The sequence below is a fragment of the Mobula hypostoma genome, chromosome 7 (genome assembly GCF_963921235.1).
Source record: "Mobula hypostoma chromosome 7, sMobHyp1.1, whole genome shotgun sequence".
NCBI lineage: Eukaryota > Metazoa > Chordata > Chondrichthyes > Myliobatiformes > Myliobatidae > Mobula > Mobula hypostoma.
In genome coordinates, this window is record NC_086103.1 from 116795962 (window position 1) to 116811679 (window position 15718).

General features: G+C 38.6%; 1 protein-coding gene across 2 annotated transcripts in view; it reads right to left on the reverse strand.

Annotated features, from left to right (window-relative positions):
• Window positions 1–15718, reverse strand: part of LOC134349478 (ferroxidase HEPHL1-like) — a 79180-nt gene that overhangs the window by 17443 nt on the left and 46019 nt on the right. Inside the window, exons 12-20 of one of the 2 annotated variants that reach the window (XM_063053850.1) lie at window positions 14967–15174; window positions 10640–10779; window positions 9000–9140; window positions 7900–8006; window positions 6047–6269; window positions 5817–5956; window positions 4331–4493; window positions 2564–2614; window positions 851–951 (exon numbers count right to left, since the gene is read on the reverse strand). In XM_063053850.1, the coding sequence (XP_062909920.1) occupies window positions 851–951; window positions 2564–2614; window positions 4331–4493; window positions 5817–5956; window positions 6047–6269; window positions 7900–8006; window positions 9000–9140; window positions 10640–10779; window positions 14967–15174 (1274 nt within the window). Of the gene's footprint in view, window positions 1–639; window positions 952–2563; window positions 2615–4330; window positions 4494–5816; window positions 5957–6046; window positions 6270–7899; window positions 8007–8999; window positions 9141–10639; window positions 10780–14966; window positions 15175–15718 lie in introns of those variants that run through there. The other variant, XM_063053849.1, reaches the window with a different exon arrangement.

Genomic DNA, 15718 nt, shown 5'->3' on the forward strand with positions numbered 1-15718 from the left:
CCTCCATCTATTCTTTAGGACACCTTCTCCTGCTGTTCTGAGGTAGGAAGCAAATCTGAACTATTTCCATCAATCCTCAGATTTAAAATACTCCAGCCCTCAAAAGCATTTGGGATTAATGGGGAATTACACTGGACATGGAGAAATGGTGAACCTGTAGTAAAGGTCCCTCAGTTGAATCAATAGGATCAATTTTAAAGTGTTTAGCAAACACTAAGTCTTGCAACTTCAACCATTGGGCATGACTGTGATATTTCACATCTGCCTCACATCCAGAGCATCAGGGATGGCATCAAGGTTAGTGGATAAGAGTGGACCAAGGAAGTCCCAGGCCTTGTGATGGGGTGAGTTCCACTCATCATGCCTGAGGGCAGAGCTTGTGCAAAAAGATCAGGATTATAATAATTCAACATTTACTTAAGCAACTTACTCTGTGACTTCATGGTTAGAGTATTAGGTGGTTATACAATTAAAATTGACCCTCATGAGTTTACTTTGAGAACAGGCTTCTCGCATGACACTCTTTAACAGAATTTTACCCTGGGATTTCATTTATGTTGAATATGATATATTTTAAAATTTTCTCCCCAATTCAGAAGTCTGATTTTAGTTATTGGATTGAATCAAATAAACCTTAAATCAGAGAGATCTTTATCAGATAACATACAGGTACATCCATTCATATCAATACAATTACAAAATAATGTGTTTTCAAACACACTGAACAAACAGCGACAACTATAACAATAAATCAAATTCTATTCATGGGAAATGAAGCATGGGTCACTGGTTTATAGGACTTCCTTCTGCACAAGTAAATAATAACACTGAGAAATACCAAAACCATTACCAATAGAAGGCCCCCGGTAATGAGAAGCAATGCCAGCATTAATTTGATTTCTTTTTTATCAAGCTTGTTCCCAAAGAGGTCTAATGTTAATGCAGTACCACCTGTAAAAATAAACAAGAGTGTTTTATTGTACACGTCTGTCTTTTATCCAAATTAACCGCAAAAAAAGGAGGGACTACAGATAATTCAAAATGATAAGTTGTTTCCCAAATTACAAAATAAAAATCTTTGGCCAAGTTTTTCACCCATTTTTTTTAATAGTGAGTGTGAATCTTAGCTAAACTATTCTTATAACATTAACCCAATCTATATATATTTACGCAACACTCTACCTTGATTTTTCTAAACATTTGGCATATTACACAGATGTATATATTACAAATAGACTTGGTTCATATTTTTAGTATGAATACTTCAACTCGTTTTACTTAATCCCAAAGCCATACAGTCATACAGAGATACATGTAAAAAGACTGATCAGCTCATAGATTTCATGTAGGCCATCTTCCACTTGTTTACACCAATCCTATGCTATCCTCTTCTTTTTGTTCTGCTCACATCCTCAGCAACTTCCCCCAGAGATGTTGAAGAAAACTAGAGCATCTGTAGGAAATCCATGGATTCACACGGAGAATGTGCAAACTCCAAACAAGGTCAGGACTGAACCCTGATCTCTAGTGCCATCTCCACTAGATAAGCCATTGTGCTGCCCTTGATTAGGATTTCGGGAAGTGGCTTAGGTTTTACAGGAACAATGTAGTTTAAGATATGCAAATACAGATTTAGAGCGCATTTCAATGTCATTCTTGTTTTTCAACTTGAAGGCATAACGTCTTCAAATATCTTCCTCCAGTTAAGGATCTTTCAAAGTTTATAGCATTTTTAAAGGACATCAGGCAATTCCTGATGTCCGCAGTGATGGGCATCAGAGAAAAAGTTGACTTCATCCCCAACTGATGTTCTTCCAGAAACAATTTCACCAAAGTTCAAAGGGTGAAAATGAGGAACCAGAACTCTGGGTAATGCAGTGCTCTTCCTCCTGCTTTCACAGTCAGAGGTTCTGGTATCCCTATCACTACCCTGTCAGATTAATGGCAGATTTAAACATTCTCTAAACCTTATTCACAGCAAGTCAATTACAAAAGAGAAACTGACCTCAGAGGGTTACATAAATGATCAAAATAGAACCTAACAGTACTACCCGCTGTTTTACAGGTCACTGATAGATGGATGCACATAATCTTTTTGTCCAGTGCATTTGCGGACAAGTTCTAACTCAAATTTCACAGATAATTCTACAACCATTTCCCAGGGCAAAAAAAAAATCAAGGATATTTTTTTTTCCTGCTTCATTGTTTACAGTTCCTTGCCTTGAGTAGGGCATCCCACTCACCTCCACTATCATCCTACGTAATTCTGCCCATATTCAAGGTTGTTATGGCAATCTCATCAATCCATTTACAGCCAGGCCTGAGGCAAACTGCTAATACAGATGGAGTTTACTAGCATAAACTGTCCTGTCACAATTATCCCATTCCTAGTTCTCAAGAAACCTATTGGAGACTACACTCTAATTTTACTAGGGCCATGTAGAATGGGTCCCAAACCTGCATAGCTAGCTCAAAGGCAGGAATGCTACCAGAAGAACATGCACTTCTTAAAATTTGTAAAAATGTAACTATAATTTGTCTCCGTTCAATTTCAAGAACACACCATTTGCTGCAGAATCTGTAGACAGCTGTTGCACAGTAGTCCTTGCATCATCTATTAAAAACATGAAAGTATCAATGAGTGAATACTTTGTTACATTACTCTCAAAGATCTAAAAGTATATTAGAAAAGGATTACATTTAAACATTGTGTAAAAACATTATTGTCATAAACAAGCAAAGAACAGTCAACCTGACAACATAGAAAATTCAATTTATTGTCATGAACAATGAAAACTACAATCTGACAATTAAGACTTTAAAGTTGACTCTTGGAACTACTTAAATAATTCCACTATAGAGTACACTGACCACATGAATTGTTTCAAAATATTATTACTGAAAGTTAATATGCTGATACAGCAACAATTAAGGTGGCAACTGGTATTTTTTTTCTTCGTTGCAGTAGTCCAGTTGTGGGTTTGTCAAATTCCAGATAATTTCAGAACGGTGTTTTTGCTCCTATGCCAAAATTTGCATGCCATAAAGAGAATTGAGACTTACTGAATCTTGGGGATGGGTTGGGAGAGGCTTGGGAATTGAGACCTGGGGATTGGTTGGGGGGTGTGGAATTGAGACTTACTGAATCTTGGGGATGGGTTGGGAGAGGCTTGGGAATTGAGACCTGGGGATTGGTTGGGGGGGTGGAATTGAGACTTATTGAAACTTGGGGATGGGTTGGGTGGTTTGGTTTGCGAATTGAGACCTGGGGTGGGTTGCGGGGGGAGGGGGTTGGGAATTGAGACTTATTGAAACTTGAGGATGGGTTGGGAGGGTTGGTTTGGGAATTGAGACTTGGGGATTGGCATGTTTCTGCTTATTTTTCTTATCTCTAATCACTAAAGATCACATGATTTTACTCAATGCAGAGTGGCTTGGTAACTTGTTCATGCATTACAACCTTTGCTTTGCATGCATGAGCAATTCATCTGTTTCTGATTTAGCCCATTAGAAGTATATAGAACTTCCAAGAAGGAAAATGTTGTAGAGAATATTTATAAAGTTTGATTTAGATAATAATCAATACAAGAATATGCCCTCTTTAAAACAGTTCTTTATGAGAAATAGCTAACGCACAACTTTACAAGATTAGAACATGATATTTCTAACCCAACCATAGATAGTAGTTTTAGTCTCCCTTAAAGATTAAATTGGGAGCCTTGACCTATTCTCAAACTGGCTAATCATGGTTAAAATCATGCTTTAAACCAGCGGTTCCCACCCTGGGGTCCACGGACACCTTGATTAATAGTAGAGGTGGGGGACTGTGGCATAGAAACCCCTGCTTTAAAGTAAACAGTTCAAAGTAAAGCAGTAGTCAATGGTGATCCACATAAACTAACAAAATAAAGGAATTTTTAACTCATTTTATCATCTTCTTCAGAAGTATTTAAACTAGATAACACATTTCAGAAAATGCAGAACCACTAATAAATGGTTAATGTTATTTATATCTTTATCAAAACAAGATTCTCCAAAATCAACATGCTAAAGAAGACGCTTTATTGTCATAATGCTGGTATGTCCTCATGAAAAGTGAGATTGCTAAAATGCTAATCAGTAGAAATGGAATCAAGACATGAGAAAGATTATTCCTTCCAAGTGAAGGTTCAATACACATTTGTCCCAGAAATACAAATGATTGTTTGATTTATTGTGATCTGGACCAAACTGATCAGCTGCACACATAATAGTGTCAAATTCAAATGAGTATAAGATACTTTATTTACGATTGAAAGGAACATTTTTTTCTAATATGTCTTGAGTTTACCTATCCGGTTCAGGATGGTATAAACAGTTTCCATGCCACCATGGATGTGATCAGTTACATGGCAATGCAACAGCCAGGTCCCAGGGTTTGACACAACCATTTCAATTGTCTGGAATGTTCCAGGGAAGAGATCGTACACATCTGCTCTGTGGTGATTTTCCACCTATAAAAAAACACCCAATATTCTATAAAAATATATCAATGAATTATCTGATTATGCTTCCAATGGATAAAGTTTTCGAGCACAAAATTATTGTTAATAAGGTGCATACTTTGAACAATTAGCTCTCAGAAACTACTCTCTGTTCATTATTTTAAAAACAATTGCCTTTCACTCTGCTTCACATAACACAGCATCTTTGCCATCTGTAGTTCAGTTTGTCACAAAATCTTCCATTCCTTTAGTGGTCTAGAAACATTCTTTATTGATCCTGAATTTTTCTATTGTCTGCACTTCCAGCATCTCTACAGATGTGTTTTCTTTGACGTCATCATTCAGATGAAGTTTCCCTTCTAGCCTCTCCTGCTTATGTTCTTTTACCCCACACTACAACATTTTAAATCTCTGCAGTAACCCAAATTATCGAGCACAAAAATTTCAATACTTTATGCTATATTAAACTCTACACTAATTTTTAACTTTTCTATTCCGTTGTCCAATGATTTTGATCTCCCTTTCATTAAATGCAACTTTCCCCAAAGCTCTCATCTCTCTGGCACATCTGCTGTATTCCGTCACTGTATTTCCTCATTATTTTAAGAGCCTACTAGATACAATTAATTGAAATGTTTATTAAAGTGCTCATTCACTCCCCAAAACCATTACAACTTTGGCTGCTCGCTTCATCTTTAATTCATAATCCACTCTATCTTTAGTCCATCCCGAATCCATGGTTTATACTGCCACAGATTTGGGAAATAACCAGCTGACCTTCCACTGCCACTCTTATTACTGATTCAACATTTAAACAGCTATGTGACACATAATCTATGCTGTATTGCTGCTTCAACTTTCCCAGACAGAGATTAGTGTGTATTAATATTTAAAACAGACAGACACAAACGTAATTTAGTAATAAGGTCAGATAGTTTGCACCAAGATTTGGGCCAATGTCTAAACCTGTGAAGCTGTGAGGCAAGTAGCTGGTTTCAGTGTTAAAATGCTAAGCAGGAACCCATCATAACCGTGGGTACCTCCTCAATTCTGTATTTCCATGCTGAATGCCTTGGAGCTATTCATATTAGAGCACATTCTTGAAAATTACTTGGAACAGTTGACAACGTCTTCTCAAATTCCAGCCATACATCTCTGCATGGATGTTTGACTGCTGTCTTGCTCTTTAGTAACCAAATTATATCCTCGGAAAAATAATTTTGAACTTTACGTTAATATTCTGAAATCCACGAAGGATAAAATCACAGCTGGTTGGTGTAGAGACAACTTCTATGAGAAAATATAAAATTCCATCACTTTAAAGTTGCTTACCTTATAGAGAAAGCTCTGGGCATGGAAATGAACGGTATGTATGTCCTCTTTATTCCCCATTCCCAACAAATACCAGTCAACCTTTTCTCCTTCGAACATAGTCAGTCCATGAAGGTTTCCATAGATCTTCCCATTAATTGCTGAAATAATTATTTTGGGGAAATATAACATGCTAGCTCTGTAAAACAATGCACAGCTCCAAAAATTTCACAATTATTATGCTGACATACCATGCATTTTATTGCTTCGTACAAATTCATAGGTTTTCCTGAACTTTGTTGGATCCATCTTAAGGTACGTACGGATGTTGTAATTCAGGTACCAGGATTCAGTTTCATCATATACCAGGAACAACAAAGCAAATTCCCGATCAACATCCTTCCTCCTACCATTATCATCAAGTGTTCCCTTACGACAGGTAATCAGAGGGCCAACCAACCCACTGTACAGATCCTGAAATAAAACATTGAGTACTTGGTACATTTTTTTTCTTTGCACATTGCTTTGCAATAAATTATGCAAATTAGTAATTACAAGATTGAGGAAGGACTAAATTTTGGAAGATGAAATGATTGGCAATGCGGTGAGCTGTACTCACATTTCCCATCAATACAACACACGTGACAGTGCAGTTGCTCTGGATTTGGCACAGATTAGATTTAAAATTTACTTTAGTTAATAAAATTCCAAGTAGTTAGCCTCTTTCTGCTTCGTCTCGATACTGCTGGACACCAATGAGTTCTCAAAATATTTTCTTTTAAATTTATATTTGAGCAAAGTGCTGAGTATCTTGGCAGCTGTTCATCATTTAAATTTTAAGCGGTAACTAAATGTAGTCAGCATAGCTCTGGGAATTTACGTAAGCAAAGCTTTGCTTTGTTTAAGCAGAAAGCACTGGGATGATAACTCAGCACTCAAAACCAGTTATAATAGCTTAACTCCATTGCAGTTTAATAAAGGGAGAGACAGAGCTCCTACACAGTGTTAGAGCCAAACCAGCTGCAGTGCAGGCTGTGGAAATGCACTGATATAAAGCAGAAAATAAAAATATAATTAAAAATAAAATATTGGCATTTTTCCTAGCCCTTTTATTAAATGGGTGGTTTATTAAATCACACAATGGTATATTAATAGTCTTTTCTCCACCCTCTTCGGATTAGTTGAACTGTTCAGAGTAAATTACATTATCACCTCTACACTAAATTACAAATAATTGTGTACTCCGAAGCTACTTAAAGCATTAACATTCCAAAATCTCATAGCACAGTGCCTTTGCATTACAATGGGTGATTGATCAGTTCGTGGCCTAAGGTAGGAGTCAATTTTAGAAAACCTAGCACATTTATTTTTCAACATAGTCCCCTCCTATATTCACACACTTAGTCCAGCGGTCGTACAGCATACAGATCTTGGACCTCCAGAAAGTGTCCACAGCATGGGTGATTGATAAGTTTGTGGCCTAAGGTAGAAGACGATGAGTTATACAGCTCTCGTTACATGCACATGCAGTTCAACTCTGAGTGATTATGCAGAAAGTTTGAAGTTAATAACTCATCTCCTTCTACCTTAGGCTATGAACTTATCAATCACCCCTGATGAGTTATTAACTTCAAACTTTCTGCATAATCACTAAAAGAGTTGAACTGCATGTGCATGTAACGAGAGCTGTATACCTCATCTCCCTCTACCTTAGGCCATGAACTTATCAATCACCCATGTTGTGGACACTTTCTGGAGGTTTAAGACCTGTATGCTCCACGACCGCTGGACTAAGTGTGTAAATGTAGGAAGGGATTATGTTGAAAAATAAATATACTAGGTTTTCTAAAATTGACTCCTTCTACCTTAGGCCACAAACTTATCAATCACCCCTTGTAATTATTATGTTAAGACAAGAAAATAAACATAATCATTATTCAACAAGAAACAAACACCTCTTGAGAATGTTCCAGTAACTGGTAATATAAACTGAAAATACTATTATGATCAAATATCTTTACTGCCCAGACATACTATCCCCAGGTTACTGATCCTTCAGAGAACCTGGTTCCGTAACGTATTACCATTTTTAATTGAATGCTACCTTCATAAAGTTTACTGCAGAATAATAGATCCAGGTATTACAATTTGAGTCGCCTTTACCAGGGCCTGATCTTTTTGGAACATTCCATCTGTAGGTCTTGATTTCACCTAAAATAATATTAGATATATTTAATTAAAACAAGAAGTACAAGCTGATAGCGGTAAAAAAGGAAAATATAATGGAAACTAAATGTCCATTGGTGGACAGAATGTATTAATTCCATTTTACGGCCATAACTATGGCAATAAAGGACAATTCCATCATGTTTACGGTGTAAATACTAGTAAAATTCTTTGGGCAATCATGGGAGAAAGAAAGCTGAGAATTTTCACATAAATACTGATAGTCTTTTAGCATAGTGTAGCAAGGAAAGTCTTTTTTTGAAGAGTAAAAGACATTTGTGGTGCAGTTTAACATAAAAAGTTTCCTTTGGCCGAATGATCCTTATCTATTTCTGAAAGATCATATATTTTAATGGATAAAATATATTCACAATTACATTTTGAAATCATCACTTTCCAGGTCATGTGACTAATCTCTAATAAACAATGTAATTTTACCATTTAATTTCTAAACTTTATTGTCTTAAATGCCATCACTCAGCAGAAAGTAGATGAAAATGATCAAATATGTTTCTTCATTGTGGCTTTATAAACAAATACCCTCTCTAATAATGATGGATGATACTAGAAGAAATAACTTCATCTATCTTTGTCCTGGTTGTATGTTGAGAGCTTTCTGAGTGCTCCCATTTCAGCAAAGTAATTTGTACATTGATCTGTCGGAAACATCACTACAGAGGAACATCAAACCCTTGGGGAGAACACTGATAATAAAATGAGAACGTTGATGTTATTTTATATTTCAGGAGTTTTCTGCGAATTATGTGTCACAAGTTGACAGATCCTTTTAACTCAAAAATACCAATTGGAAGTTTGGTAATCATATTTCTAAACATGAAGCAGCAAAAAAAAAAGAGCACTTGGAACTCCAACTATATGCATATACGTAATGTGAGTAGTTACTTCTAGGTAAGTAAATTTGAAGAAAATAAATGTTAGTTTAAAATGAATCAATATGGGGAATATGTGACCACTCACCTGGCATAGTAACAGGTACTTTGAGATGTTTACCACTGTTTACTTCTTCAACACCATGAGGGTGTATACAGTAAGGCCTAGATGCCAGGTTCTTAAATATTATCAGGATACTGTCACCAATTTCTGCACGGATGATTGGACCTAAGTGCATTAGATTATACAAAAGAAAACTGTTTCACATTCTCAGGCCACTGCAAGAACTATTTCCATGAGAGATGTTCAATAATCTCCTTTTATATTCCTGCCTTGGCATTGCACTTGAGATGTTTCTTTCTCTAAAACAATCACAGATCCTTTTGGACTTTAATGGTTCACCTTGGTCCAAAATACCCCAACCACATTTGGTTATTGGAAAATACATTTCACTGAAGGTGAACCTGGTAAGCATACTACCGCGCCTATATTGGTTAGTATCCAAGTCACCGTTCTGTTACTTTAATGCAGCTTTACGCTTAATTCAGCGGCTGATCAATAAACACAAAGAACAGAGAGCAAGGTCGAACCAAGATAGAGCTCATATGTGGGAGCCACGGAAGCCCAGTGGTTAGCACGACACTATTACAGCTCGGAGCACCGGAGTTCCAAGTTCAGTTCCAATGCCATCTATAAGGAGACTGTACATCCTCCCCGCTGAATGCACGGGGGTGCTCCACTGTCCTCCCACAGTACAAAGATGTACTGGTTAGTACGTTAATTGGTCATTATAAATTGACCCGTGGTTAGGCTAGGATTGAACCTCAGGTTGCTGGGAAGTGCAACTCCAAGGGTCAGAAGGGCCTATTCCATGATGTATTTCTGAATAAGGTGAACTAAGTAATTGAGAATGCAAAACCAGTCGATGCAGAGGATGAGTGAGAGTAGTGCCAATATCTCAGTGAGAATATTTTTATGGTACCAGTGAGGACTGGAGAGAAAGGAGGTTTTAAATTAGGAGAACAGCGGAAGAGGATAAAATGCTCTATGAAGAAGATGATACCTAAATCAGTGAATGGAACAAGGCACCACTTGGTGTTGAGACCAGAACTGCTGACATATTAGATTCAGCAGGGCACATTCACATCACTGACAAGGCCCATCTTCTGACTGACTGGGACAGGGTGATGAAGAGCTGGTTACTCTGCAGTGGGAAGGTCTGCGCCCCTTTCTGATGACTGTCTGATCAAACTGGAAGTGTGTCTCCAGCAGTGAAGGGCCAGAGAAAGAAATTGTAAGCCAAAATGAGACCTGGATTTGTGCCCAGTGCTCCCATTCTGTGGAAATAGGGCAATTCATTGTTCGATTTTGTTACAATAGCTAATTAGGTTACTGAAACCACAAAGCAAGGAGCACTTAGCCTGTAAACATAAAAATTAATTTTAAATCTAAGATATGAAGAATGTTAGTGTAGCATTCAGATTAATGATTATCAGAAATAACTTTTGGATTGTTCCTAAACACTACCCATCAATTTTAATTGAAGATAGTCCAACTATAAAATAGGAAGTAATAAGACTCTAAAAATATATTCATTTTAAGCCTGAGCTTTGCAGAATGTGTGTGCAACATCCAGGTTACGGATTATTAGAGAACGCTTTCTAATTGACATTGAAAAGAAAACATAACATCACATTAGGAGAAGTTAAATGTGTAATATTTAATACCTAATATTTCCAAGTGTTGTTCTTCTGGTAATCTTCTTTTCTGTCTGGTAAATGTTCCATCCGTAAACTCCCTATAAACTGCCTTTCTGTACTTTGACCCAATTTTACCTTCCCCTGCACTAACAAACACTTGGCCAGGACTGAAAGAAACAGAAATAAATAATTAGTAAATCTCTTTTTGGTTACTTTCAAAATTTCATCTGCAAAGCAGTTTTATTTCAAGAATGCTATAAACGGACTTTTTAATTAACTTCATAAAACTTTATTGAGAACTGCACTTAAACTTTTTCCATAAACATTCAAACTTCTGATAGGCAGTCTGAATACATTATGGTTAAAAAAAACTGCAAGCTAATTGATTTAATAATGATGATCCCTCAGCACAGAAGAAAGCACACACACTCTGGGCAATTCCTTTGCAGACACAATCAGTCTACAAAACCAAGAATCCAGTCACTTGTATTTTTTGTCTTCAATGTCTGTTTATTAAAGCAATTGTTACCTTGATAACTTTAACCCACATCCTATCATAATCGTTTCTTTGGTCTCCCTTCACCCACCTCCCCAGTTTGCTTACTGTTCATAATGAACACATAATATTGTTTCCCTCTCTCAGAAGTAATTCTGCTCGACCTCTCTGCGCCTTGCGGTGACTTGGGCAGCAACCTTGCGTTCCTTCAGCATTTGTTTACGAGGCAGAGCTGCCAGCTCAACACTCAACACAGCACGGATGGAAAGCGTAAAAGGAGCTGGCTGGATTCGAACCCGGGACCACTCGCCTCGAAGTACGGTGCAAATGCCACTACACTACTGGCCAAGTGCCTCCAGCATGATCTCAGTTATGATAATGATTCTGTCACACTATTTCCCAGCACAACATTTAGTATTTACATGGTTGAGAACTGCAGGGTCTTCCAGTGTAAGTCAAGCTACCCAACAATACTGATGGTCTTCGCTGTGATTTTCCTTGTGCTAACGTGGCCCTCATTGCAAACCACAATCTCCATAGTACGTGTGTTCTCGACTTAGGTGACAGGCCAAGCTTTGTGAGTGTAGCCCTAGTTCATCCAGACCTTGACCATGTTGGTCAGAATACCAACTTAAATGACTGTAATATTATGTATGCAACAAGCCAACTGTCACAACAACTGTTATTCACAAGAATATCAAATAAGGGAAATCCATTTCTATTGACACGAGCTGCAAAGTTTAGCTGAAGATCACACAAGGTAACAAGTTGGGAAATAATAAGGAACCTGAAAACCACAAAACCTCACACTCACTCCTTACCTTGTTCCAGTAAATGTGAATGAAATACATGTTTTACGCACAGTGTAAAACAGAAGTATATTTCAACACAAACACATGAAGAGTCTCGCCCTGAAATATTCCTCTCCAAAGGTGCTGCCCATCCTTCTGAGTTCCTCCTACATTTTGCATGTGTTACTCAGGAGATTTCAACCCGATCAGAGCAATCAACTGAGCAGCAATCTGAGCAAATGAACCGACAAGCTGAGAAACAAGTTGCTCACTTAGAGGTGAGCCTAAGAACCTAGCTTGTAGTCTTTGTGTTAACGTACTGAGAAGTAATGAAGCCACCTCCATCACAGTGTGAGCAATTTCGTGGCATCCAGAAGCCCAAGTCCTCTGAAAAGACGACAAAACATTTGCACACAGTAAAGACACAGGGAAGTCATGATTGCATCATTTGTCTCAAATAAATGAAGTCAGTGCAGATAACTCCTGACAGAGTAAGAGAGACCTGAAAACAGAGGGCTTCTGGACATATATGGTAATTGGAGATTATAGACTGACTACCATTAACTGAAGAAGGGGATTTTTTAGGTCCATGAGTGTCAGGGAACAGGAGTGAGTGCCATTGCTATTACAAATGAAAAAGTCCCAGGCAAACTCCAAGGGTCTTAAGGCAGGTAAGTCACCTGGACCAGTTGGACTACATCCTAGAGTCCTGAGAGAGGATGCTGAAGAGATAACAGATGCATTGGTCATGACATTTCAAAAATCACTTGATTTTGGCATGGTCCTGGAGGACTGGAAGATTGCAAATGTCACTCCACTCTTTAAGAAGGGAGGAAGGGAAAAGAAAGGAAATTATAGGCCCCTTCGCTTGACCTGAGTGCTTGGGAAAGTGTCGGAGTCTATTATTGATGAGATTTCTGGGTATTTGGAGACTAATGAGAAAATAAGTCAAAGTCAGCTATCTGCACTAATTTCCCTGTGAAGGGAAATCTTGATTAACAAATCTGTTAAGAGTTCTTCGAGGAAGTTATAAGCATGGTGGATAAAGCAGAAGCAGTGGATGTCATTTACTTGGATTTTCAGAAGGTGTTTGATAAGGTGCCACACATGAGGCTGCCTAACAAGATAAAATCCTATGGTGTTACAGGAAAGATACTGGCAAGAATAGAGGAGTGACTGACAAGCAGGAGGTAGTGAGTGAAAATAAAGGGGGCCTTTTCTTGTTGGCTGCCAGGGATTATTGGTGTTCTTCAGGGGTCAGTATCGGGACCGCTACTTTTCACATTGTTTGTCAATGATTTGGATAATGGAACTGATAGCTTTGTGGCAAAGTTTGCAAATATTACGAAGATAGATGGAGGTGTAGGTAGTGCTGAGGAAGCAATGCGATTGTAGCAGGACTTAAACACATTAGAAGAATGGGCAAAAAAGTGACAGATGGAATACAGTGCTAGGAAATGTGTAACAATGCAGTTTGGTAAAAGGAACAATAGTACAGACTATTACATAAATGGGGGGAAGGTTCAAACATCAGAGGTGCAGAGGGACTTGAGAGTCCTTGTGCAAGACTCCCAGAAGGTTAATTTACAGGTTGAGACTGTGGTAAAGAAGGCAAATGCAATGTTGGCATTTACTTCAAGGAGAACAGAATATGAAAGCAAGGAGATAATGCTGAGCCTTTATAAGACACTAGTCAGACCGCAGTTGGGAGTATTGTCAACAGTTTTGGGCCCCATATCTCAGAAAAGATGTGTTGTCATTGGAAAGGATTCAGATGAGGTTCACAAGGATGATTCTGGAAATGAAGGGGTTAACATATGAGGAGTGTTTGGCAGCTTTGGGCCCGTACTCTCTGGAATTTTGGAGGATGTGGAGAGTATGTTTCCTATGGTGGGGGTATTCAGAACTAGATGTAACAGCCCCAAAATTGAGGGGTGACCTTTTAGAACAGAGGTAAGGAGGAATTTTTTTTAGCAAGAGGAGTGAATCTGTGGAATGCTCTGCCACAGACTGTGGTGGAGGCCAAGTCCATTTGTATATTTAAGGTGAAAGTTGAGATTCCTGATCAGTCAGGACATCAAAGGATATGGCGAGAAGGGGTTGAGTGGGATCCAGGATCAGCCATGATGGAATGGCAGAGCAGACTCAATGGGTGGGCCTAATTCTGCTCCTATGTCTTATGGTCAGAGGCAACTGATTACACAGCTTTATGTCCAGGTAGGTCAGAGACTGATAATTGAACCTGCGTTCATTGGTGAAAACACTGCACCTCATCTCCAAATGTATATAAAACTGCATGCCTTGCACGATCCGAGACAGCACGGACTGCACTGCGAAGGACAATCCGAGAGAGAGTGGACCGGACTGGGAAGGACAATCCGAGAGAGAGTGGACCGGACTGGGAAGGACAATCTGAGAGAGCGCGGACCGCACTGGGAAGGACAATCCGAGACAGCGCAGACCGCACTGGGAAGGAAACAGCATTTGGAAAAAAAAATCAAGCTGCTAGAGGAACTTCGAGTCAAGCAACATCCATGGGCAAAAAGGGATTGCTGATGTTTTGGGTCAAGACCGTGCATCAAATTGCCTTGCCTCCAAATCACTGGGTTTGGTGTGCAGGAAGCAAGAGGGTGGCTTTATATACAAGATTTACCAGAGAAGGAATGAGAAAAGGGAGCAGAGAACCCAGAGAATAACAAGCTGGGCTCATGATCAGCCCAGCTGGCCTCACCCTTTTTGTTGTGGAAAAGGATGGAGTAGGAACACTAACTTAAGAGCAAGATGGCTTTGGGTATTTCTCCAGCGTTCAGAAGGACAGCCAAGTTACACATGAAATCTGATGTAATAGACAAAATGATATCAATTTAAGAACAATAGGAAGTACTAGCTTTACAGATTTTACTAGTGTAGAGCTTCACTAATTGGAGCATACACTGAGAAGTGATGCTGACTACATTTCTACAAAACCTTTATATTGGGGAAAAAAGGAATATCCTGCAGAGTCAGACTTCAACGCAAATACTTGAGTTCCCTGACTTTTGTGAAAGAACTAAATGAAAGGGTTCACCTTTCTTCTTCAGTGGTATTGAATCTTTCCAGCTCCCAGCTCCTGTCAGGCGAGTAGTCCCATTCTGTCTCCACTGCTGCGATGTAATACGTTCGGATTATCCCAAACTTCTGGGCTGGGATACTTTTATTGCAGTTATTAACCTGATACAACTGTTTCATTCCAGCCCTGTAGTGATCAGCTGTTCGGCAGTTGACCTTAAAGGTGCCTAAATTAAAATTTGTAGGTTAATGATAATTATAAGTGAAAAAGAAACAACAGTAAAGGATTTGAAAAGTGAGATTTTATAATGGCTTCAAAGCTAGAACTTGGGTATGGGAGGTGTCATTTTGATCTAATTTCCCATTTCCCTATATTCGCACTCACTAGCTAAATTCCCAAAATGTCTATCCTGCTGATCGCATTTTGATTCAGAAGCTGCCAGTTTTTCCCCAGATAGGAACTGTGCTCTGTCTCCACTCTAAAGGACTCACTGATATTCAGCTGCTCTCGGCTGAGTATGTCCCCAGCTTACAGAGAACTGTTAGGCAACTGATAACAGCAAAGCCATTGCTTCTCTTAGCCACTGGATTCCATGTGGAATCTGACAGTGCAGCCAATATTTTCTGAGATTCCTCTGTACTGCCACAATGAATCTGTCTCTGTGATCTGAGCCAACCAGATCCAATGTAGAATCAAGGCCCCGATGAGAAGATATATGTGCCTTTACTCTTCCTATTTCTAACTTTTTAAACAATCATATTTATTTGAAG